The sequence below is a fragment of the Setaria viridis genome, chromosome 9 (genome assembly GCF_005286985.2).
Source record: "Setaria viridis chromosome 9, Setaria_viridis_v4.0, whole genome shotgun sequence".
NCBI classification, from domain to species: domain Eukaryota; kingdom Viridiplantae; phylum Streptophyta; class Magnoliopsida; order Poales; family Poaceae; genus Setaria; species Setaria viridis.
The window spans coordinates 43,333,702-43,358,387 of record NC_048271.2 but is presented as its reverse complement, the minus strand read 5'-3'; the positions used below and the strand labels follow the sequence as shown (position 1 = coordinate 43,358,387).

The 24,686-nt window shown below is 45.2% G+C and overlaps 4 protein-coding genes across 19 annotated transcripts; 2 read left to right on the top strand and 2 right to left on the bottom strand.

The window, feature by feature from the left end:
• Positions 1–850: 850 nt before the first annotated feature.
• Positions 851–4,691, bottom strand: LOC117838649 (uncharacterized). 6 transcript variants are annotated; one of them, XM_034718760.2, is made up of 6 exons: positions 2,390–4,691; positions 2,222–2,306; positions 1,935–2,052; positions 1,625–1,708; positions 1,442–1,538; positions 851–1,309 (listed from the first exon to the last, which is right to left on the bottom strand). In XM_034718760.2, the coding sequence occupies exon 1, from the start codon at positions 4,576–4,578 to the stop codon at positions 2,917–2,919; it is 1,662 nt and encodes a 553-aa protein (XP_034574651.1). In that variant the 5' UTR covers positions 4,579–4,691; the 3' UTR covers positions 851–1,309; positions 1,442–1,538; positions 1,625–1,708; positions 1,935–2,052; positions 2,222–2,306; positions 2,390–2,916. The 6 variants fall into 6 exon arrangements, with proteins under 6 accessions (XP_034574651.1, XP_034574648.1, XP_034574647.1 ...); XM_034718757.2 differs by having other exon boundaries at positions 1,935–2,306; XM_034718756.2 differs by having other exon boundaries at positions 1,625–2,052.
• A 71-nt stretch (positions 4,692–4,762) lies between these two features.
• On the top strand, positions 4,763–9,283 carry LOC117838650 (serine/arginine-rich SC35-like splicing factor SCL28). Of its 6 annotated transcripts, none has more exons than XR_011897240.1 (7): positions 4,763–5,115; positions 6,254–6,331; positions 6,828–6,992; positions 7,085–7,152; positions 7,239–7,278; positions 8,202–8,481; positions 8,619–8,842. XR_011897240.1 is itself a non-coding variant. In XM_034718762.2 (7 exons), exons 1-7 carry the CDS (start codon positions 4,898–4,900, stop codon positions 8,966–8,968), a joined length of 735 nt encoding a protein of 244 aa, XP_034574653.1. In that variant the 5' UTR covers positions 4,763–4,897; the 3' UTR covers positions 8,969–9,283. The 6 variants fall into 6 exon arrangements, 4 of the variants coding, with proteins under 4 accessions (XP_034574653.1, XP_034574652.1, XP_072147189.1 ...); XR_011897239.1 differs by having other exon boundaries at positions 8,702–8,841; XM_034718762.2 differs by lacking the exon at positions 8,202–8,481 and adding an exon at positions 8,965–9,283 and having other exon boundaries at positions 8,702–8,863.
• A 3,844-nt stretch (positions 9,284–13,127) lies between these two features.
• Positions 13,128–18,020, top strand: LOC117839970 (probable protein S-acyltransferase 17). Its single transcript, XM_034720416.2, has 10 exons — positions 13,128–13,421; positions 13,499–13,592; positions 14,712–14,806; positions 14,883–15,050; positions 15,343–15,415; positions 15,489–15,541; positions 16,338–16,429; positions 16,733–16,785; positions 16,866–16,991; positions 17,530–18,020. The coding sequence occupies exons 1-10, from the start codon at positions 13,273–13,275 to the stop codon at positions 17,803–17,805; spliced, it is 1,179 nt and encodes a 392-aa protein (XP_034576307.1). The 5' UTR covers positions 13,128–13,272; the 3' UTR covers positions 17,806–18,020.
• Positions 18,021–18,152: 132 nt separating this feature from the next.
• On the bottom strand, positions 18,153–22,183 carry LOC117839971 (uncharacterized). Of its 6 annotated transcripts, XM_034720421.2 has the most exons (9): positions 21,825–22,183; positions 21,100–21,194; positions 20,776–20,938; positions 20,414–20,546; positions 20,099–20,337; positions 19,734–19,992; positions 19,265–19,444; positions 18,813–18,968; positions 18,153–18,722 (listed from the first exon to the last, which is right to left on the bottom strand). In XM_034720421.2, exons 4-9 carry the CDS (start codon positions 20,432–20,434, stop codon positions 18,546–18,548), a joined length of 1,032 nt encoding a protein of 343 aa, XP_034576312.1. In that variant the 5' UTR covers positions 20,435–20,546; positions 20,776–20,938; positions 21,100–21,194; positions 21,825–22,183; the 3' UTR covers positions 18,153–18,545. The 6 variants fall into 6 exon arrangements, with proteins under 6 accessions (XP_034576312.1, XP_034576310.1, XP_034576314.1 ...); XM_034720419.2 differs by lacking the exon at positions 21,100–21,194; XM_034720423.2 differs by lacking the exon at positions 21,100–21,194 and having other exon boundaries at positions 20,414–20,541.
• Between the last annotated feature and the right edge of the window lie 2,503 nt (positions 22,184–24,686).

The window sequence follows — 24,686 nt, the reverse complement described above, 5'->3', positions numbered from 1 at the left end:
TGGAATGATCGATCTGGGTGGTTGATTAAGCGCCGCGGTTTTTTGTCTCGTCTGATGGCGCCATTACATTAAAATTTTTGCGAGATCAGGGTTAGGAAGACGAAGGATCTTGATCTGGTTGGTCGGTGACAGGCTGACACCAGAGTCCAGAGAGCAGAATGCAGGTTTAATCCTGTGCACGCTGTAGGTAAAAACTTGTACAACTCACAAGCCAGCAGCGTTCCGGAAAATATCTGTCATATGAATGTAGCCGTGCTTCATTCCTAGGAAAATATCTTATGTCGGAGCTTATATATCACCAACCATTTGTTAAGCTTTTACGGCACCGGCTGATCTACGATTACCGTTGCGTTAATTCAAATCGGGCTCCAAGTCCTACAGATTTGGATTGTGGTTAATATTCCCCCGCGTTGGCTAGGCCTGTCCTGTGTGTGCATGAGCGGAGATGGATCATCGGTTGGCAGTTAGCACCACTCAACCGATCGAAATCATGGCTGAGGGGGTGCCGACTGCCATCTCTCTGCCCATGCACCACTCAACCGGCAGCCATGATTCTTTTCATTTGGAGTTTGCCTTCTTGGAGTACGCGTACGGTCGAAACCCGAAGGATATCGTTAAATGGCGTGCCATGTCGGTAGAGCTCGCTCGGAATTATACGAGACTACATTTTTATTTCAAAAAAAAGAAGGAAATTATACGAGACAACATGACGCAGCAATCGAACGATGATGATGCATCACTATCGTCAAGGAACACCCCAGCCGAGTGCTAGTGCGCACTGACCCCGCGCTTCGTCTCTCGCTCGGGACTTGGCTCCCCTCATCGAGTAAAATGATCAGCTGCAAACGAATACAGCATACTAACAATCAGCTGCACAAAAGAATATCTCACTGTTTCTAGCGGTGAACAGTACATAATCAGCCACATGATAGTGCAGTATAGTATATACGATAACGATACTGTTTCGATGATTTCTCACATGGACGCATGCAGCCGATCACATTGTGTGTGTCAGTGACTCAGTGTGTGTGTGGCCTGACTGGCAAGTGAAGCCATGGGCTGCAACAGCAAGTCAGCAACCAAACCCCCCCACCTGGTCAAAGAATCATGGCTGCCGGTGGGACGCCTCCAGCAGTCGAGCCGAAGCCCGTGCATGTTACGGCAGACCGACGTGGGATCCGTGCACAAACTCCCGGATTCCCCCAATCATTAGGCGCTGTGTTTTTGCAGATCGACCATAGAACCATTCAACTCGACACAGGTCTGTCTCCACTTCTCCAGCCCACCCGGTCGCCTCCAATGATGGATCCTGCACGCATACTTCCACGTCACTGCTCTGTACGGAGTGCCGCAAAACAGTATTACTTGTGTGCCTCTTCCAGCTCCGCAGCACAGTGCACTAACACCAACCAAGAAATTTATCAGGAAAAAAAACACTAACCAAGAAATGTAATAGCGCCTCCCTTTGCACCCTCTGTTCCAATGCTGGAAAGGACGCTCGCAAGAGGCTGTTAGCCAATGAGGCTTTCCAATCAGAGCTGCTAGCGAGAACAAGCATCAGCTTAGCAACAGCTCACAGGTTACCTTAAGTCGCGATTCCTATTGTCAGAAACGAGCAGCTTACCGGATGCATCCTACACAAGTTCAGTGGAGACAATGTGGGGACTTGTACAAGATACCTGTAAAGACGAATAATTCCTTGTCCAATCTGTTGAGTTAGCAAAAACAAACGTTGGATCTGTACTCAGGAAAATCTCATTTCCTCAATTTTGGCGAACATCTGAGCTGATTTTACAGTCGTGGTAACAATTTCAAGCGAAAAGCATTGTCATTCAGTGGAGCTGCTAATGAGATTGGAGCTAAATTAAGAGCCACGCACATGATCAAGCACCAGCTAGTTACGGGTTACCCATGACCAGGAACGAGCAACTTACCAGATGTATCCTACAAAGGTTCAGTGGAGATATTGCTGCTTCTACTAGCTCTGATGATGCAAACATTGGATTTGCACTCTGGAAAATCTCATTTGCTCAGTTTTGCCAACCACCTGAGCTGATTTTACAATCACAACTTCAGGCTACAAGCATTGTCATTCAGCTTTATACACATGGTCCAGGTAAATCATAAATAGTCCTTCTATCTTTTTAGCTACATAAGAAAGCTGAACGGGACAGAGAAGAACACTACCAAAGGGAAAACAGAAAGAAAGGAGAGAGCATACCTCACATCCCTTGCAAGACAAAACGGCGTTGCTCTGGTACGGCCAATAACATGATGCACATGATTCAACACCATCTGTTGGAAATCTACATAACAACAGGTACATGGTAAAGCAGTGAAAGTTGGAGTATGTGCTGTGTGCCTATAGGGTGCAAACGTAATCCCTTACCATGCAATTTGGTTGATCAGATTTACATTTGCAACAGCCTTCAAAAAGTTAGTATCAGGATGCAGGAGTTAGCTCCTTTTTTGAACCATTTCCCACTACAATGATTCCTACACAGTTACACTGTTAAAAGTTTGTGTGAAGAAAAATCTTCTCTGTGATATTTTGACAACATGAAATGTCTCTCAGAGAATTACTCATATTTTGCAGCAAAAGGAACTCTGAGTATAGTGCATTATTCTCATCTCTGAATGATACACATTGATAACTATTTTTGATTCTTCAAGAAAATTCTACAGTGACACTACAGGAGCTACGACACTCGGCAAGCTCCACGGCAATTGCAAAAACGCTAGTCAAGAGTCAATTACGAACCAACAATAACATCAAAATTTTCTGATCATCAGAATCTTCTGCAGAAGGCATTTGAGTAACCCCCCTGACAGAGTCAAAACAACACGATCTTGGTGGGCACATCAGTCTTGGGAGGGCCAAAGAAACATTTATGCCATACGCAAGGCAGTTGATTGCTACTGGTTGCTCGCCAAAATATCATCCAGTTGGTGTGAGTACAATACATTGCCTGTGCATAGCTTATCAACAAGTATGGTACAGGCACACCTGCCTAATTCAAATCCAACTTTGAACATTATATCTAGGATCAGCAACGCATCATCCACTCGCCCTGAGGTGCTCAGCGATTCCACCAAAGAATTAAATGTCTGTTGTCGAGGTTTTATGTTGTTCTTCAACATACCTGCCAACCATGCCATACCCTCATCTGATCTACCAATCTTACAGAACCCATTGATGATGCAATCATTGTTCCACACCAATGGCTCCAAGCCCTTAGCCTGCATAGACTTGATCAGGTCCACTGCAGCATCCACCTGTCCTTCCTTACACATGGTGGCTATGAGCGGACTGAAGGTTGACACTGTCGGCTCCAAACCAGATGATGATAGCCACTCGTACATCCGTATTGCCTCGGCTAACATCCCAACCTTGCATAGGCCCCGGATTAATGTGTTATAAGTGATCACATCATGCTTGATCCCCTTTATTGACATTTCCTCAAACACCTCAAGTGCGTCATACACCCTCTCATGGACACAGAACCCTTTGATGAGAATGTTACAGGTAACAGTGGTCTGCTTGAACCCCTTCCCAAGCATTTCATCATATACCTTGCGGGCCTTCTCAAAATCACCAGCTTTGCAATAGTGAGTGACACGGGAGCAGTAGGCATACTCATTGGGCTCGAACCCCCTGCCCACCATTTCATCCCACATCTTCCGTGCATGTCTAGTGCGCCGCATTTCGTATAGCCCGTGGATCACCATGGTATACATAGCTCTGTCAATCTCATAGCCCCGCTGCTTGATCTCTCTGAACACACGAAGAGCCTCTCTACCCTCCCCTCGCGCAAAGAGCCCATGTATGATCCGCTGGTAGACCACCGTGTCCGGGATGGACCCGGCGGCGATCATGAGGTGGAGCGTCGCCGAGACCTTGGCGAAGTTGCCGTCAGCCGCGAAGGCGCCCACGACGTCGGCAGCGGCGTCGGCCGGCGGAGGGGACCCGCGGCGCGCTGCGTCGCGAAGGAGTTGGAGCCCGTCGAGGGGGCGGCCCTCGGCGGCGTAGGCCCGCGCGAGGCAGCCGACGGTGGTGGCATCGCCGGGGTAGTCGGGCGAGGAGGAGAAGGCGGAGAAGAGGCGGAAGACGAGGTCCGGGCGAGCGGCGCGGAGTGCGACACGGGACGCGGTATTGAGGGCGCGGAGGGAAGGGTGGATGCCGAGTTGGGAGGCGAGGAGGTCGGCAGCGTCGGCGGCGAGTCGCGGTGGGAGGCGGAGGAGGAACTCATCGACCCCGGGCAGCGGAGGGGAGGCGCCCGCCGGGGCGGCGTCTGGTGCGGGGGCGGGGAGGTGTGAGGAGAGAAAGCGGAGGAAGCGGAGCGATGGGGCTGGGGCGGGGAGAAGGCGGGAGAGCGTGAGGCGGGCAAAATCCGGGTCGGAGAGGACGCTGCTGGGGACCAGGGAGAGGAGGCGGGACTCGAAACACGGTGCCCGAAGGGCGGCGGCCGCGGCGAGCTCGGCCGCGTCGGAGACCGTGGATGGCGTCAGGGTGCCGACGGGATCGGATGCGGAGGCGGAGCAGAGGCGCCTAGCGAAAAGGAAGCGAGATGGGGGCATGGCTGTGCCCTGGCGGCGGCGGCGCTAGCGGGCGGCGGCGGCGGCGCGAGAGATTTGTCCGCGCTGTGTGTGAAGATGCCCATATTTGGTTGTGGGCCGACACAAAGTTGGCCCATGGGGCTTTCCGGCGCTCTCTCTCTCATCTCATAAGAGCCTTGTTCAGTTGTTCCTCTCTCTCTCTCCCCTCCCTCTCAAATCCATTTTCTTGGGTGTCAAAAATCAAAATCTCTCGACAGAAAACACCTTGAGCCAAACCCCGGAGAAACCCTAGCAAAGCCGGTTCCTCGTCTCAGGCGCGGCGCAGCATCCGCGACGAACGATGGCCGGCTACCGCAGCCGGAGTCCGAGCTGGAGCTACAGCCCGCGGAGGCGGTACAGCCGGAGCCCTCCTAGGCGCAAGCACTACGACGACCCCCGCGACCGCTACCGTGGGGGCGGGGGCGGGGGCGGGGGCGGCGGAGGCGGACCCCGGCGTTTCTACGGTCGGCCGTCGGCGCAGTCCGGTCTCCTCATCCGCAACATCTCCCTCACAGTCAGGTGAATTCTCGTTGTGCCTCGTGCCTGGGGTTCTATAGCTCGCACATGACCGTAGGGTTCGTGGACTCGGCGCTATCTGGTTTGGTCGATGTGCTAAGCCGTCAATCCTAACCTCTCTATATTTTGTTGGTGTTGCATGCAGATACATCTTGTTGACTCAGTTGTATTGTTAGTCGTTGTTTTGTTGCTTAGGACAGTTTAATTAGTCATTGACTCCCTTTATGTTTATTGGCCCTTAACGTGATACAACAAAACAAATACAATTGTTTCTTCTCATAAGTTTAGCTTTGATTCAATTGTTCACTTGTGATGACGAATTGTTTGGTTGTTTACATGCTGACAAACGCTTGCTTGAACGTCACTGCAATGGGTTGTTTTACCCTTTTTGATGGTTAACTGAAGATGTGTGCATAAATAACTACTCAGATTGTTTATAAAAATGTAAAAATGTATTAGGAGAGAAATAATTCCATCTGCCATGAAAAATGCTTTGGATTTTGGAAGCCATTCACTAAATGGTCTCAACATGATTGTGTGCATTCTTAATCTGAGCTCCGTGTCTTGCTAGCAATCCCATCGGAGGTGACATTTCGCGCAGTTAGATCCATTTCCTGATCCGCAAAATCCGACCGCCCAGCCAATCCTGTTCCACTGAATCCCCTCAGTCTGGACCCACAGCAGGAACAACTGCCTGTGGCCTCGGAGCCAATCCTGTTCCACTGAATCCCCTCAGTCTGGACCCACAGCAGGAACAACTGCCTGTGGCCTTGGATCTATATATCATATCATTCATATGTTAGATCAGTCCTGTTTAAGGCTTTGACAATTTTAGAATCAAATCTGGATTTTAATTTGATGTAGTGGGATGACATTTTCCAACCACTTTGGTTTTTTAAGAAAATAGATTACTGGTTCATATATGGAGTTGGTGCTCGCGATTGTTAGTATTATGGTATTCAAGGAACACTGCTAGCAGTTATAATCCAAGCATTTTAGGTTTGCTCAACCATATGATATAATCATATCAGTGATCAGATCTATGAACAAGATGTTTCCACATCTTATTTAGTGGTTGCCACCATGTACACCCCATATCTTACAGCTTGATGAACTGCTTTTTCTTACCCATCTGCTTCAGGCCAGAAGATATCCGTGTTCCATTTGAGCAATTCGGCCCTGTAAAGGATGTCTACCTTCCAAGGAACTTCCACACCAGGTGAGAATAGCTTTCTTTTGCATTTCTTATATCAAATTTTAGTTCAGCCTCATGCCAACCTCTTCATTGAGGCTATAATACTTGTGCATAGACAGACACTTTTTTTAATATGAAAAAGCAGATGAATTATGTGGCACACTTAGAAGACTAATACACTATGAAGCTTTAGTGTTTATTTCCAAAGTTCATTTGAAGACTATTAGTTTGACCCATTTGGATACAAATGAAAATTTAGTAGAAATGGATCGAAATTCTCTCAATGAAAATGCCTTGTCCTTTTTTGTCAATAAAGGCCCTCTATGATATCATGGTGGAGTTTATGCTGTATATTCTGTCTTTGATAAACAGTTGTTTTATGTGTCTTTGCCCATTCTTTTTAATTGGTGATGGGAATAAACAACCAACTGTTGGAAGTTTGGAACGATGACTTGTCCTTTTCTGAATTACAATAAGTTTCTTCTTTCTTGATTATTAGTTAAAATGGTCGATGTTACAGGGAACTTCGTGGTTTTGGATTCGTGAAATTCCGCTACCCTGAGGATGCTGCAGTGGCCAAGCAAGAGATGAATCATCAAGTTATTGGTGGTCAAGAGATTTCAATAGTTTATGCTGAAGAGAATAGAAAAACACCGCAAGAAATGCGCATGAGAACAAGAATAAGGTAAGTTCATCCTTTATCGACGCTCTAGATTGGCCTTAGTGGTAGTAAACTTGAAGCAAGCAAGGAAATAATTCGTGCTTCTGTTGCTGTAGTGGTAGGTACATGGATGGAAGGTTCACAAGACGATCACTATCAAGATCTCCAAGGTCTCGTTCCCACTGTAAGTGTAAAGCGGTTCATAAAATTTAGATGTTACATTTTTTCCATTTTACTGTAAAATAGTAAACGCTATTTGTTTCCTGGCAGCTCATTCACCCTCACCGTCTCCACTTAGGCATCACTTCAGGTATGAATCCAATTTCTGTTGAATAGATGAGTATGTTGATTGTTCTTCACTCCTATAGATCCTTCGAATGTCTATTTTTGGCTTCTGAATAGTTGAATTTATGCTTTTTTTTCTTTCAGTAGTTCAGTTCTTATGGACATACTGTTGACCATGATCAAACCAGTAGGATTAATATGCTACATTAGTTACAGTGTTCCTAGTATTTTATTGTAGCATGTCTAAGCTTGTTAATTTCTGAAAATTTCCAGCACAAGCCCTTCTTAGAAAAGAAAAGAGAGGGCATCAGCTTGTCTAGAAGTTTTGTTTTGAGGTTCATAAATCCATATAGCCTGAAAATCCATACTGTCGTAGTGATTCATTTGAATTTAGGTAAAACAAGCAGGAGATGGATATTATAGCCCATTCGTAAACATATGATGTTTTAGAAATCAAACCTCTAAAATTACCAGCATTGTAAAGAAATATTTAGTTTGGTCATGTGAAAATATCATTGGGTTTATCATGAAAAATGTTTTCAGAAGATAATGTTACAATATCTGGCTGTTATTTCGTATAAAAGCAGCGGTCAAAATTGTGTATTGGTGACTCGAGAAATCTAATTTACCTTGCTTGTTGAGTAACTTTTTATCCCTTTAGTCATGCTTATAACTGACTTTGAAGACTCGAGAATGATTGTGTTGCTCGTCCAGAATGTTAAATTGTTAATTACTTACAAGAAACAAAATAAACCAACTATTGACAAGAAACTGATAAACATACCTTTCCTACATTTACATTTGGGCATGCTTGCCATGTTTCATTAGCGATATGGTTTGTTAGATTGTTTGACATTTGTTGATTGGTGTAATAATATATGTTAATGTTGACAAAAGGCTTTGAATTTTGCTCTGAATTGTTCTGTTCTGGTTGTGTTTATTATCCAGTCAACAAAGAATATAGTGTGTAAGACCAAAAGACAACCATGATGTTTGGAGAATAAAGAGCAAAGTGAAAGTACAGTGACCTCCAGAGTTGGAGAATGTGAAAGGCATTACTTTTAAAGATAGAGCAGTACTGTCACCCAGAGTGTAAAGATAATCTTGGCTAAGAAACCTGGGGGAAAGAGTATTTTTCAAGTGAGCTGATTATGTTGAGCCAGCACCTTAATGCATTGCACATTGCATGTTTGGATCAAACTGGGTAGCTTTTATTGATATGGGACAGGTAAAAATTGATATCTCGCTTTATACTTCAGTTGTCTTGGGATAAAAGTGGTACTGTACTGCTAGCTGCTGTTGATAAGTGTTCAGTTATATATAATTTAGTTTGTTGATGATTCTGCTTGTTCTTGTACTTTACAGGTATTATGCTTTTGATGTAGTGCTCCTTTTGTCCTTTGCGTGATATCCATACTCAGGATTTTGAACTCTTAAACTATTTATAGGGGCAGGGACCACCGGGATAATTACTCACCTGGGGGGTCATGCTCTCCACGTCCTCGGGCCAACAGGCACCGCAGGTCACATAGTCAATCTCCAAGCCCAGATGGGGGCAAACCTCGTGTGTCACCAGTCACTGACAGACATGGTCCAGCTGTTGTATCCAGGTCCAGACCTCGCTCTTAAATGTTGCCTTTTTGTTTTGTTGCTTTTGTACATTCTTTGTGATCATTTCATATTTACACGATGGTGTTTCATTCAGCCGCAGATAAATTTGATGCTGTTTGGGATGCGTTGGAATGGAGGTGGGAGGATGGAAACTGCAGACAATCCCTTATTTTGAACAATCTTCCCTACAAGAGTTCAGTAGGCTTTTTTGTAAAACATGCTTGTATGACAGGTGATGCTGTCGGTTTTGACACACGCTATCATTTTTGTGTCACGGCTTTTGCCGTTTTGCGCATTTCAAACTGATGGTACCGTTATGGAATTTTCTGTATTCTTTTTGCTTGAATGATATCGTCTATTTGGCTATTTGCCAAGGACATTTTCACCCCGTCTTAATGGATTGCCCTACTGCAAATTTAGATATTGTTGTTACTGTGTTATCATGAAGGCATCTTGATAAATGATCTATTGGCTGAGACAAGGTTTGAATGGAATTACAGCCATTTGAGTCCTGTATTTAGGCAGGGTTAGAAAATTGAATAGAAACTGCTCTAGGATCAGAAATGCCCTGGTGGAATTCGTGAGCCCTGTGAACCGACCTTCACGGCGCTTTTCCTTGTGAACTGTGAAAAGCTACATAGTGGCGTCTTGCAGTTGAAGTAACGGGGAACGCTTTCAACACTTCGATTTCCTGCGATCGGGCCAGTTCAGTGCTCGCACTGCGAGTAACGTCCGGCTGCTGGCGCAGAATCACAGAAAAATGGTCGCAGATATTACAAACATATGCAATTAGATTTTGAAACCTGTTAAACAATATATAATGTAATCCATTACTCATCGATACCTTGAATAAAAGTCGACCTCTTTGCGTATCTAGCCCTCTCTTAGGCCTGTTTGGTTCCCCTTGCTTATTATAAGCAGCTAAAAGTTACTTATTTGGAGTTGCTTATTTTTAGTCCTAGCTGTTTGGTTGCTTAGGCTAAACAACATTGAACGAGGTGGACATTGACGTGTTTGTCCCTAATTATTGTTGCCACTGCCCTTTTTCCTTCTCCCACAGTCCCACTCCTCCATGGCAGAGCTCCAAATCCATGGCCGTCGGTACCTCACGCACGCCGGCCTCCGCGCCGCGCGGTCCCTCTCCTCCTCCCCCGCCGCCTCCGCGTGCTGCGCCTGGGATGCCGACGACCGCGTCGCGTCCCTACACCTCCCCGCGCGGCCTCGCGGGGCCCCTCCCTCCTCCTCGTCCTGATGGCCCCGAGCACGATGGCCACCGGAAGCCCATCCCCCGCCGCTGCCAGAAGCCCCATCCCCCACCACCGTTGCCCCCATCCCCCGCCTCCAAGCGGCTGCTCCCCTCATCCTCCTTCCTCCGGCTCCTGCGGCTGGCCAGGCGGCTCCAGCGCGCGCTGCGGGTCATCGCGGCGGCCGCGGCCGCGGGGGACGAGGCGGATGTGCTCCCGGGGCCTAGGGGCGAGGCAGTGCCGGGAAGGCTCGAGGAGCCATGGGACATTGGCAGGCTCGCCTTCCAAGGCGACGTGGCGGGGGCTTCGCCGGCGGCGGTGAGTTTAGGGGCTTCTGGCGGCCGGGATCCGGGGGGAGCGGCGGGGGATGGCGCAGGGGCGCCACCGCCAGGGATGGCGCACGGGACGCAGGAGAGAGAGATCTGGGGGAGAGACTGAGAGAGAAAGGGGATCGGTGGGGGAAGAGAGTGGTGATGGGAGGAGAGAGAAAGGGGGAGTCACCCAGCCATAAATGAGGGAAGGGGGTAAAAACCACCTTTTAGTCCTCATAAGCAACACAAGGCTAAAAATAAGCAACTCCATAAGTAAGCCAATAAGCAAGGGTGATTGGTTTCATAAGCAAATAAGTTGCTTATTTTTAGTTGCTTATGCATAAGCAACTCAAACCAAACAGGGCCTTAACCTGCCGGTCTACTTTTGATTTTGAAGATAATGATTGACCGGTAAGGGGCGGAAACCCAACGAGCATCACCCCTACAAAATCTATCTATACTGGGTCTGTTCGTTTCCGCTTATTCAGCTGACTTATCAGCCACCAAATAGTGTTTTCCTCGCACAACAAATCAGCTGTTTCAGCTTTTCAGCCGGCTTATAAGCTGAAGCGAACAAGCCCAGTGGACCCTGCTGCCCACTTTTTTTTTGTTTGATCCAATTTTAGTCATTGACGGGTGGGTCTAACAATTGATTTATTGACCGCGGTGCGTGAGCGTGTCCCGGTAGCGGAGGATGGAGTCGAGGCGCTGTAGCCGGGGCTGCTCCCGGAACCGCTGGATGAAGTCGTCCGCGCGCGCGTCCACCTCCACCGTCGGCACCTTACCGAGCCCGGCACCGGCGCCGATGCCGGCCTCCCTCGCCACCGCCGCCGTGCGGTGGGCGCGAGTGGGGGGATGACGACGTCGTGCGCGAGCGCCGACTCCTCGGCCGCCGCCGCCCTCCACATCCTCCTCGTCCGCGGACACCGGCTGCTGGGCGCCAGCTCCGTGGCTGCCTCCGACCGGGTCCTCTCGATGCACACCACCTCCTTGCGCTCGAGCTCATCGTCGTGGCCGTCATTCCCCGCCGCCGCCGCGGCCCCCCTTGCCGGTGGCTAGGGGGACGGATCCGCGGCCGCATATTCGAAGAGCGGTGCGTGGTCAGCGGCGAGAAGCTGAACAACGCGGAGGCAGTTGACTGCGAGGGACAGCGTGCACAGGAGGGCCCTCGAACTCGCCACCCTGGCCACCCGCGCTGCCCCGGCCTCGGCCCCGCCGCCCGCCACGGCCACCCCGCCCGAGCCGCCTCCCTAGCCCCGGCGGGCGGCGTTGACTCAGCAGCACCTGGAACGGAGGGAGCGTCGAGACTGGCAGCAGCAGGGAGCAGACGTTGAAGGGTTACTGCGGCTCACGAAGAGGTAGCTACCGGTGGCGTCGAGGGTCGACGTCGCCAGCGGCAGCAGGGGTGGTGAACACCTCAACTCACCATGGCCACGACCAAGGCGTGGAGGCCTCTCCAATGAGGAAATTGGATAAATCGACGGCCGAGAATGTGGGTGCTGGATTTGTAGGTTGATTGGATTTTGGGAGTGATTTTAAAGGGGTTGCGGTGGATTTGGCGTACGAGCGGCTGGAGGCGAGCTGTCGCGAGAGACTAGGTTGGAAATACGAGCAAATTTTGAATTTCTAGTGTCCCTCAGGGTGAACCATTAGAAAACCGAAAAAAAACTAACTTCCCCACTTGAGTGGGGGCATAGGACGCAAAATCAGGAGAAAGTGAACTAGGAAACCGGATAGGGCATCGGCAATGATCAGAGCCATAGTATTCCTTTTGGTATCACATTAAAAAAATATTTTTAGTTTGCAAGGAACATACATGCAGATATTTTTAAAAAATATTTCAAGCTATTATTTAGTTTCCAAACTTTAGGTACCGTTTGTTGCTGGAAAAAAACATGGTATTTATTAGGAGTTTAATATGTACTAGAGTAGAAAAATTACACATGAAGATAAAAATTATCGCATATTGAGTAGTGTCGGTGTAGACTGACTGTACACTATGCTACTTGCACTTAGAAATTGATCCACATCTACCAACGCATATACCCAGTGTTCAGACAACAATGGTATTTGCTAAGCCAAAATATATGTGAAATGTGGTCGCTTTGTATGGTACAACATGATTACATATTTTTTCTGTAGCAACTCTCTTGCTTAATAAAAAAGTTTTAATTTAATAGGTATTTGAGTTGAAGGAAATAATTAAGTCAAAATTCTTTTGATTTTCTATTAAATGTGTGATATGCAATAAAAATTTAGTGATGAAAATAAAAAATATCATAAGTTTAAAAAAAACACAATTGATCTTTTACTGTAGCAACACACGGGCATTTTGCCAGTCTAACCTTAATTCTGCAACTCTCTCCAATAGCAAAATTCAAATCTTAAGAAATAATTTTAAATCCGAACTAGTACTCCGTACTACTCCCTCTGTTCCTTTTGATAATGATATTTCCAAAAAATCATATTATCACAAATGATAGTTCTATTTGCCATTGATGTGGGCTGCGGCAATAAATTTTACAAATAACGAGGAGTTATTGAGGTAAATATTGGGGGACTCATGAGAAAAGAATGGTTTGCATTAATTAGACGATAAGTAAGGTTATTTTTTTTGTCAATGTGAAATATCTCTGTAAAAAAGAATGGATGGAGTAAACTTTGACCAATCCCAATCAGGCCTAAAACCTCGCAAATGCCACGTCTCCCAACTCAGGTGCCCAGGCAGTGGAGGTTGCTTCGCGTTGTTTCCTCCGTCCGGCGGCGGTTCCTCTGACTGGATCGATCAGAATCACCGGTGGCGGCGACGGCTGCGGTTCCCCGGGGAGGGCGACGGGAGGGGCCGGCGGCGGGATGGAGGTGCCGTGGCTGCTGGTGGCGCACGGGTCGGTGACGGCGCTGGTGGTGGTGTCGTTCCTGTGCGGGCAGTGGCCCATCTTCGAGGGCACCTTCATCCAGAGCATCAACCACTTCCTCACCTTTGGCGCTTACCACTACCTCTTGTACGTTCTCGCGCCTCCTTCCTCCCCTTCCCTTCACTCCCGCCCCGGCTTAGCGAGTGAAGGGTTTGTTCGCGCAGGCGGTTCGTGCAGGCGGTATGCGGCACCGGGGCCAGGGATCTCGTCCTCGGCGTCGAGCAGTACTGCTGCGACCGGCCCAACCCGATCCTGCAGGTACGTAACTACTCATTCAGTACTTGAATTGGCAGTGATTGGGGAGAAGCGTCTTGAGTTGTCCATGATGGGGTGAATTATTCGCGACGAAAAGGGCATCTAGTGAGGATTTAGGTTTTTTCGCTTTCAGTTCTGAAAGCTTAATGCTGAGTGATTCCGGATAGCTGTCAAATTGTTGATAGGGGGTGTGGGTTCTGTAGCAAAATTTCCCTAATCGTCATGATGCGTCCTTGGAAACCCTGATGCTCGATTTAGTTCTGCAAATTTGGAGCTTGTTCTGAATTATAATGTAGTTGGTTGAAATGTTGAATATGTTGGGGCTTCGGTTAGTTGCATGCATTGGGTAAACCTGCTGCATTTTCCGAACAGTAAACATGTAGTCAAATCCTGCTGATTGAGGGAGGGATCTTATATTCTTCAGGTTCTGTGAAATTGTTAAAGGCTTTGTGCAACTCTGCTTCTTAGCTGGTGTAGCTTGGATGCATGAGGTGTATGCCTTATATGTAGGTTGAATTGGAGTGAACTAAATGTAGGTTGCCAACCACTATAAGTCATTGCAGTTGTCACACAGGTGTGCGAGGTAATGAAATGTGAATACTTGGGAGGAAGATTGTGAAAGGAGGGAGGTAAGAAAGGCAGGGGGAGGAGGGGGTAGAAACGGATTTGGAAGGTGGGAAAAGTGAGTGAGGACCGGAAGGTAGACCAAGTGAGAATAGTTTACTTTCTGGCATCACTTGGCATGTATAAACATATGCTTGGACAGTCGAACTGAATTTAAACTCTCTGCTCTGAAATAGGCAGCACACTGGTTCTATTATGAATGGATAATACATACATATAATTCATGTCAATTTCAGTTCCTCCTATAGTTAGATTCCCTGTTTTCACTGAGAATTTTGGCTTATTGAATATTGATTATTCAACTAATATCCTTAGACACATGAGCTGGCATAAAATGCTTGCCATGGAAAATCTGTAGCTCACTCTTATTCTTATATGAAACTCCCAACTGAGCTGAGAGTTTTGCTCCTGATGTGTTAGCTGAATGCATAAAACATTTAGTGTCGGCAGCAGCTCCAAAACAGTAGTTGGTGACTTCATTTCTTCTCTCAACTGCAGGTGTTTTATGTTGCCATAATTGGGGTGACATATTTTATAATAGTGCAGACATCTTTCGAGTACATTCCTGGGTATTATGTGAGTGGATGGCACAGGTAGCTTGCAAAATATTTACTAATTTGGGATAGATTTCATTGTCCATTTCTAATGATGAGAGGTCTGATTGTGCAGATATTTGAGCATAGTTGCTGTTGCTGTTGGTGCTATACTCTTCGTGCTCACTAGCTTTTCTGATCCTGGGACCGTTACTGCTGAGAATTTCTCTCAATATGTATCTGCCTACCCATATGACAACATCATTTTTGTGGAGAAAGAATGTTCTACTTGCAAGATTACTAGGTATATTTTACTAATCTATCAGCTAATTATTGCATGCTGAGGACTTTGGAATAGTAATCTGTAAGATGGTAATTAGCTTTTCTTGTAAGTTCCACCGTAGAATTTCACAGGGGAGATGCAATAAGTAATCCAACACATGTGCAACAGATAGAACTGATTTCTTTCATTCTTTGAAGTCCTTTTAATTTTGTTAAGATTCTAGGATAAATAACTTCCATTCTCTTCTAATGCTCATTATATCTGTTACCTTTATTTCATATCTTAAAGTGATTCATCAGTCATTTATGTGCAGACCAGCCAGGGCAAAGCACTGCAGAATATGTGATAAATGTGTTGCTCGATTTGATCATCATTGTGGATGGATGGTACTTGCACTTGCTGCTTGATGGTATTTTTTTTGCTTTTATTTATGTTCTGAATTTGTCCTTCTTGATACAGAATAATTGCATTGGGGAGAAAAATACTCGCTATTTTGTGGCCTTTTTGGTTTGGTGAGTTTTGCTCAGGTTTTCTTTTTCAGCCTACCTTATAATCTTTGTCTGGCCTAAATGAGAAATCTGAAGGCTCATGCCATTTCTCACAGATAATTCTTTATATTTTTCTATGTTTACCTTCTGTCTGTCTTTTATGGCCTAAATAAAAATTCTGAACATCAACATGATTCCCAATTAGAGCTCCTCTGTGTTACTATTGTGGAATGAACTGCCATTCTTTTTTAGTACCAAATATTAACCCAACTACAATAACAACAATAGGACATCAATTAATGTGAAAAGACAAGTAAACGTCTCAAAATAGATATGTTATCTGACTTTGGCTTCAAGATTACCTTTCTTACAATAAATTGGATCATTGGCTCCTTGCTCTGTTCTTTGTTTGTATGTGAAAAAGCTTTGCTTTCTAGAACTCTACCACATAATTTTACAATGTAGTGTGCAAAATGCAGTTGTTTAGATGTAGTGTTAACTACTAATCGATTTGTGCTGTAACTTCATGGGTTTTGTTATAACTTATAGATCATCTTATCTTTGCATTGCCAAATCAATCTGGGAGATTTAGTTAGCCACTTGGCTATTCAACCTAGCCAAACATTAGAGCCTTTTTGTAATAGTCATAATTGTGTAATTGTCATAAGTAGCAAGCTAATTAATCATCAAGGTGACTTACTAACCTGAAATATTTAAAAAGTTTGTTATTGATGACTATTGAACATTTTTTTATTGACATAGTCTTCTCATTTTCTCCCCTAGATGTTTTATTATTTACTTTGTCCTCCCTTCATAACAGGCACTTTCTTATATGTGTGTACGGGGCACTAGTCCTTGGCTTCATTCTTGCTGGCGAACTAAAAGAGAGGAAAGTTATCTACATTCTCACAGGTAATTCAATGGCTTCTTGAGAACTTGCTGCCTTGTTCAATTTGAGCAACTTAACATATCTGCTATAAAGCTTAACCATTCGCATAGGAGAATTGAGTTCTCTTATGGGAGGGTTAAACTCTCCTAGTAGCACATTTTAGGAAATTGTGTGCCATCTTGCTGAATCTCTGTAATTTCTGAATCTGTTATGAACGACCTGCATACACTAATAGAGGGATCATATAAACCGTGCTACGTAACATGTCTTCTTTTAATGGACTTATATTTTCGCATTTGAATTGAACTCTTGTTGGATTTTGACAGCTTATTATGGTATTGAGAATTCATTCTTGGGATTATTTCCACATGTTGCACAGGTATAATAGTGGAACACAATGAATCAATCTTTTTTTATTGCTCTACTGTATCTGGTTTTTTACTCTGGTCAATTTTGCAGTGGCTGCTTGCTGTACATAACACACAGATACTTCTGAGTGTATTTTTGGCTATACTAGCATTGCTACTTGGTGGTTTCTGCGCCTACCATGCACACCTTTGTTTAACAAATACAACAACCAATGAGGTAAGGCATAATTGACAACTGCACTTAAACATTTGAAATTTAATCAAAATTTCTATCTCAACACGTACACTTTGTTCCTGTTTATCATTCTTTGTTGTAGTCTTTTAAATATTATAATTAAAAGACTAGCTTCCCTTACTATCTGGATATGGCTTTTGTTTGGGTGGACAAAGTATAACTTTCTCTTTAAAAAAAATCCGAAGAATTTTTCTAGATGAAGCATATATCACTGTGGGCAGATTTTTTAAATAATCAGATGCCTCTCTCAAGTAGACATGAAGTGCTATATCAAGTGGGAAAATGACTTTAATTATAAAAAAACTAGGCCAACCTAGGAGTAACTATGTGTCTTTATATTAAGAAGAAAATAGGCACCCAAATTCCCCTCGATAAGATTTGAACCTGAGTGGTCTAGGTGTACATCCACACTCAACCGAGCTAGGTTCAGCTTCCTGAATTTAACTGTATAAAACAATAGTTTGAAGGATGTTTCTAATACAAAAATTCCTTTGTGGATTCTTTGCACAATCTTCTTCAGTCATTCAAATGGCAAGACTACATCATGTGGATGAAAAAGGAGAACGAAGCGAAGGCAAATGCTGCTGCACTCAAGGCCAGCATGGGCTCATCTAACAGCGAGGCACACAAAGCTCCTCCAAGCAAATGGAGGTCATTCTTTGTTAGGTCCCGAAGACCGAGTGTGGAACCAGTTGTGAAAAACAATATATATGACAGAGGCATGATTAGAAACATGTGCGAGGTGATTGTCCCTTTGTCAGAGCGGAAGTCATTTTCCCGCAGGAAATCAGATTGAGACCGACTGTTCTTACAGCTGTTGTATCAACAAACTGTTGTATATCCATGTAGAATTCGCAAAACATTTTTTTTCATACCATAGAGGAAATATTTTCAGGATAATCTTGTTCAGCACTGATGGGTTAGCATCAAAATATAGATAAGAAGTTTTGAAATTCCATTTATCTGTAACTTTGTACCCTTCCTGAAATAGAGAAACTTGCTGCAAGGAAAGAGGATTACCGCTGTTGAAGTAAAATTAAATCAAATCGGTGCTAGGAATCAAACCCTGTGCAATAAAAGTGTGCATAGCCGGCAACTGTGAAACTTTCAATGCGATGCATCAATTGCTGGTTGGGGTTCATGGAGCACTGGAGAACATACTGATCTACTCGAAATAAAAAATAGAAGTCGTCAGTAATGGCTACAAGTATCACACGGCATCTGATTATCTGCTCATTGCCGTTTTCTTGGAAGAATTTCGGAAATGGAGCTCAATTGCGAGCCACCTTTGGAGGACACCCAAAAAACCAGAAAAACATACACAGAATCTAAAAGGCGGAAAATGAACGCCTCAATTTTTATCTTCTCTGCTTCCCTCATCCCTTCTGTAAACCTCCTGCCTACAAACAACGCTGTCGAAACTGCAACCCTCTTACGCACTCTTTTTGTGGGGGCCAAAAAGAGGAAAAATCTATTTATGAACTCTTTAAAACTGGAACTATATCAATGACCCGTTTGGCCCTGAACTAGAAACCATCACTTGACGTAGTCTGCATCATCAAGAAACCGAGCGTACTTCGTCCCGTTCAGCATGTCGCTCACATCCTCCCAGTTTTCGACGAGGTCCGGGAGGGGGCGGGTGTGGATCTTCACATGCTGGCTGGACAGCTTCGTCACCGGAACTCCGAGGAATTCCTGCACTCGAGACAGTGCCTGCATAAATCGTAGAAAAGGAAAATTATGCTATTGAGTAATCCTGGAGCTAGTCAGAGGATGAGAACGTCGTTTGTTTGTGATCACTACATTTTTGTCGCTGATCACATCCTCATAGTAGAGGATCATGTGGCGTGTCTTGCTGAAGTGGCCCAAGCAAGTTCTCATGGAATGTTCAGCGTTTCTGATGCTTGGGATTAGAGTTGACACGTCCATCTTTGGCTTGAATCTCGCTAGTATCTCAGCCTGCCCAAGAAAAAGGTACAGACAGGATGAACTACTTTCCAGAGAGAATCAGGTAAGGTTGTTTCAGTAGGAGCAAAATGATATCAGCTGAACCATCTTACTAATACAATAATTTCATATTTTGTTTCATTACTTCATTGCCTGTTGGACTTTAGCTCATTCAAAAACTGACAGATGGCTTTGGTATTAGTCATGTTCTTAATTAGTAGGCTTATGAGCTTAACCATAACTCCAGAAATTGCATTAGAATAAATTTCTTCAGAAAATGTAATTGCAACTGCATATGCATGAGCTACCTCCTCTTTTGAGTGGACGTGTGATTTATGAATGCCATTCAACTGCTTTGTTCTCCTATCATGGTTGTTAGCCAACACAGAGATAAGCCTCCGTAATGTATTCCTCCTGAAGAGAAGTATCACCATAGCCCCTTTTCTGTTTAAATAATCAATAATGTCTTCATGGTGCTCCATGAGTCCCTGCAAAACATGCATGGAGCAAACTATCTTAATGCAATCCAGTGCTTTTATGCTTCATATCTACAGCATTTCTCAGGGCAAGAGCATGATGAGTAGCATTTTTAAGTTATCAAAATCCTTGTTGCTAGGTTTGGAGTACAAGAACATAAATATAGTCAAAGGCTACATGATAAGACCTATGGGTATGCCACTTCTGACCAACCAAACAATATGTGCTTTGAAAGCAGCTCACTGGGTAAACCTTCACACATACCACAGTGAAGTGGGGAATAATGCAATGATAGCTTACCTGATTTAGCATCCACTTCAATCCAAATGCTGATGTGCATTCATTTTTTGCTGCACTAGTGAGCCAGTCCATGCTATGCAGTTTATCAAGAGTCCTCAAAATAGTTGAGATATTTTCTCTTCTATCTCTAACAGAGAAGATTTCACCATTTGAGCTGACATTAGGATGGCTGTTCAACAGAGTCTCAAACCACCCACTTCCTGATCTCTGCATAGACACAATAACAAAGAAACGGACCGGGGTACATGCGCATTCGCCCCTTTGAAGCAGGAAATGAGTTCAGAAACAAGAATCAGAGAACATGACATGCACGAATTATATACATAGAACATTGGAGTAAGCCATCTATCTTCAAACCAAGTTACCTGTCATAAGTCATAGGCTTTGGGAAGTGCACATATCGCCTCTGCTCATGCGGAACTGCAGGTTTACTGCAAATACTTTTTGTTTGTTCTTCTTCGTTTGTCATTTTTTCTTCATTTTCGAAAGTTAACTGATTAAAGGAGAAGTAGCAGACGTAGAAGCCAAATAATGCAATGAAGAAGACGAGGATTGATCGGAGAGGAAACACTGGACCTTTCGAACCTTTTAATGAGTAAACACTCTGCAAAATGAGAAACCAATGATCAGAGATGTTAACAATAGTGGGATGAAGAAAAAAATTCGTTCCATAACATTACCATTCTCTCTTGCGATAGCATCTGCTAGATCAACTGTCTGCCTGTTCTCCTTGCGTGGCATGTGAGCAAGAAACCGATGCCTCTTGTCTTCATTGGCAGCACACCTCACCTTTTGTTAGTTAGTTGTGCTGCGCTACATTTACAGAATTTCAAAGTTAGCCCTTCAGCAACGAAAAATATAAAAAAAAATTGGGATGGTTTTTGTTCCAGGAAGTGCGAGGACTCTTCTTTCCATGCAAAATTTTAAACCATTTTTTCCCGACAAAATTGACCTGATATTTAGCGGCTTTCAGAACAACATGTTCCTGCTGAAACATTTAAAAACTTATAGGATTCTAGACTACGTGATGCAAAGTACGTACAGCAATCATACATAAAACATGGGTCTAGTTTTGTCGGGGGCTGTGCAGGATTGATTTGCATAAAGACTGAAATAAGTCCTCTGGTTAGTATCAGTCCCCTTGCCCGTATTGCCGTACAGCTTTGTTGGTAGAACCAGCAGTTGCTTCTGCCATGTTTTTCCTACTACACAAGCAAGATTAGTTAAGATTGTGACAGGCTGACAGCTACATTTTTTTAGATAACAGAAAAGGCTGTAGCTGTCAGCTACATGCCATACAAGTAGTTCAGCTCACCCAAAAAGAAGGAAAGAAAGAAAGGCAAAACAAAATAGCTAGTTACCCTACCACAAGTCAGAGGAAGGATAGCAGTGGCTTAGCGCAGCCTAAAACTTGACTCTGGAAATTTTGTCCAAAGGTACTCGATATTTGCATCATCGCAGCTGGATCAGACAAGACTCGGTAAGCGAAATGCACAAGTTTTCTTCAGTGAATGCGTAATCACTCGAATCGCCTTGGGCCACGACTTAAAGGACGGCAGAAAACACGGTAGCAACTAGCAAGCATGGAAAACTGGAAATGGAATTGGCAACCAAGGCTCGAAACAACGGAAGGGACCGGAGAATGCAGAAAGCATGGAGGATTCACGACAGGGAAAAGGAATATGCTTGCGCAACGAAAATAAATAAACGAAGAGGAGAGAAACGTAGTCAATTCTCAGGTGAGAATCCTGGGAAATGCTGAAGCAATTTCAACCTGGAATCACTCCATTTGGCAAGAGGACAAAGGAATCCATCCTCTCTGGTAGTCTGGTGAGGGGGCTAGAAGAGAAGTAAACTAGCTTGAGACGACGAACTCGATCAACAGCTACCCGATTCCTCGAAGGTTCAGAGAAATTCAGGGTACGGGGGATACAAATAAAGCCCAAACCAAGAAAGTCCCAAACGCCCAGGCAAGACCACAAGTCGTTGGCACGCAGACGCAGGCTACCGGTATGAAGGATGACTCATGGCCGAGGCCATGATCACAAACAGGTCAAAAACCATGAGACGGAGGTGTCTTGGATCGCTTACCTGATCCAGCCGCGGCGAGGAAGCAGTCTACCTGGAGCGGAGGAGGAAGAAGGCTTGGAACACTCGGAGGGAGAAGAAAAGGAGCGTGACGTCGCGGGGGCGGAGGGAGGAAGACAACAAGTAAACAAGAGAGAAGAAGAGAGGAGAAGAGCGTGGAGAGGTGCGTGACAGCGACAAAGCCAAAAGGAGCCGCAGCAGAAATTACATGAGAACAGAGGACTGGAGGATCGTGGGTTGCTGGCTTGCTGCTGCAGGCCTGCAGCAGGGAAGAGGTGCTTATTAGCCATGGTCTCTCTCATGGACCACCAGCCAAACGAAACGGATGGTAGGGTTTGGCAACGGCTTCCAGCTTGGAACTGCTTGCCGGCCCGTACTACAGTGCCAATCCTACCTACATGTACTTGCAACATAAACGTGATGATGTACCGGTGCGTTAGCTGGGACTGGTGCAATGTCTTTCTTTTTTTTCTTTTTCTAATTCCTTCACTGTTTGCGACTTGCGAATTTCATAAAGGCAGTTCGATTTTTTTGGTCTGGACCCTAAGATCAACCAGCAGCAATTGGTACTGGTGATGTTATGACTAACAACTCGATAGACCTCTTCCATTGCGTGAGACACCAACCGCGCTATCACAGGCAAAGTATGAAGGCCCGCGCGATTACGATATACTCCCTCTGTTACGCCGTTAACTTTTTACTCCAACTTTGACCACCAATATCTATTGAAACTAAAATAAAATATGTATCATTATATCTATTATCAAATGTACTTTAAACTTAACTTGTAGGTTTATCTATTTGCAAAAATATTTGTAGAAAAAACAAATAGTTAAATAAATGAAAAAAATCAACAGGGTCAAATATGTAAGAACGGAGGGAGGTTGGTGCCACGTAGACAGTGTGTTTGAGGTTTAAGCATGGCACCAACCATGCAGGCCGGCAACACCGACAGCATTAGTGGCTCACGGGATAATAATTAAGTAATTAACATAACGCTGCCTACCTGCCAAGTCGCCGGTGCGTGTTGATCGAGTTTTCTCAAATCTCCCGGCATTCAATTAAATTTTTTAAACACAGGTCACTTCTCTTTTCAGTATGGTGACTAGGACACCTCGACCCATCTCTTTGCAAGTTTGCAGTTATCCCCCTCTGCTACCTGGGGCAAATAAAAAATATATATCGCCCCCGTAACAATGATCTGACTTTATGCACGTACGGATCGTGGGGCAGGTGAGGTCCAACACTAGTTCTGCACTACAATGCGATATATTATATTCTAGGGAGTATTATTATAAAAAAAATCGGATACGATTATGTTATCTGGTTGGCGTATCTGCATCCGTAGCTGTGTACGGAGGGACGTTGGGGCCCACTACCCTACCCCCGGAGGTCAAACTCTCTCAGATCGAAGCGGAAGCTTGGGCATCATCGTCCATCTCTGTCGTTGCTCTCCTGATCCATTCATGCTAACCACCTATCACTTATGATCACATCTTTGTTTTTATCCATAAAAAAATATGCGTGCAACGGCACAAGAATTGCTCCAAAATTAATGAAACCTGATTTCCGTCGACTTGGTACGAATGTGATCGTCTTACGCGTGTTTCTCCAGACGTGTAGCTAGAATATAATTTCGGTTCCAAGGACGAGAGCAACTAACATGAAAAGGGTCGTGCATAGTGCGTACCTGATGTGTACACCATATCATTCATGTGCTTCTATGAGCACCAACAAACCGTACCAAAAACGAGATTCACACGCCGACAACTTTAGCATCACGGATGGCTAAACTTTAACCGAGACGAAAGAGGAAAACCACAATTCGCAAATTTGGGTTCAGATTGATGTGCAAGCAAGCATGTAAGACGACAAAAATTAGTCCAAAAAGAAGAATAAACTGGGCAACAATTAATTTTTTTTCCGAAACGAACGGAGAAGAGTGGCGGATTATATTAAAAAGAACATGAATTTCAGAACGAAAACAACAAAAAGAAAAAACAACACAAACATCGACGGTTGGATAAGATCATCAACGCCTGTCGCACCACGCCCTCACACGCAACTCAACTCTACAACACATCGGCCGGTTGGATTGGGACATCAACACGCACCGAACTCAACTCTTCTTCAACGCCTCGGCGACAGAACCGAAACCTTACCACAGCCCGTACCACCATACACACGGTCAAAGTCACTGATCCCTCCCAGCGTAACCTAGCGTCGATGTTGAATCGAGAAGCAGACTGCACCACACCGAGAAGGCCACCGCCATGCAGGACCTTCCGCCGTAGTGTCACTGTAACATCACTCTCCACCTAACAGGATGATAACACCGAATCAGGATCTCTCGCAGACTGCCTCGCGGTCGCCGCCACGATAACACAATACGCGGGGGCCTCGCCACATCCGCCGTTGGACTCTGTCTCTCTCGTCGCCTCTAAGAGACACCGTGCGCGGGGTCTCGCTACGCCCACCGCAATACTTCACGTCCCGAATCCATTTCTTTTGTCGCTGTCAGAGTGTTCGGCGATATTGCCCCGCTCCCCACGAACTCCATTAATCAACCAAAGCCGTTGTAGGGTATCGACCTCACCTCGTTGCTTCACCCTCGTACATAGCCTTCTCCGTCGTGACAGCAAGTTAGAGAAGTCGCTTGCGCCGTCTTCTGACGATGTACCGCACTAGATAGCCCAGCCAAGCTAAGCAACCTGCCGTGATCCGCTGCAAGCCTAGTCGTTCCACGCTACCGTTGCCGCAAGCACCGTCCTCCGACGCAGTTCCACACCGCATTGACCGCTGCCAAGCAGCGTTAGTCGCCGCGGTCCACTGCGAGCAGCCAAATCCAACAACCATGCAAACAAC

Bases quoted from the DNA above. Each gene is read 5' to 3' on its own strand.
- LOC117838649 (XM_034718758.2), bottom strand. From the start codon at position 4,578: ATGCCCCCATCTCGCTTCCTTTTCGCTAGGCGCCTCTGCTCCGCCTCC.
- LOC117838650 (XM_072291088.1), top strand. From the start codon at position 4,898: ATGGCCGGCTACCGCAGCCGGAGTCCGAGCTGGAGCTACAGCCCGCGG. The intron at 6,993-7,084 runs GTAAGTTCATCC...CTGTTGCTGTAG, and splicing joins CGCATGAGAACAAGAATAAG to TGGTAGGTACATGGATGGAA. The intron at 7,279-8,701 runs GTATGAATCCAA...AACTATTTATAG, and splicing joins CCACTTAGGCATCACTTCAG to GGGCAGGGACCACCGGGATA.
- LOC117839970 (XM_034720416.2), top strand. From the start codon at position 13,273: ATGGAGGTGCCGTGGCTGCTGGTGGCGCACGGGTCGGTGACGGCGCTG. The intron at 15,051-15,342 runs GTATATTTTACT...ATTTATGTGCAG, and splicing joins TCTACTTGCAAGATTACTAG to ACCAGCCAGGGCAAAGCACT. The intron at 16,786-16,865 runs GTATAATAGTGG...TCAATTTTGCAG, and splicing joins TATTTCCACATGTTGCACAG to TGGCTGCTTGCTGTACATAA.
- LOC117839971 (XM_034720421.2), bottom strand. From the start codon at position 20,434: ATGCTATCGCAAGAGAGAATG. The intron at 18,969-19,264 runs GTAGCTCATGCA...TTTCTTGGGCAG, and splicing joins ACGTCCACTCAAAAGAGGAG to GCTGAGATACTAGCGAGATT. The intron at 18,723-18,812 runs GTAGTGATCACA...CGATTTATGCAG, and splicing joins ATGTGATCAGCGACAAAAAT to GCACTGTCTCGAGTGCAGGA.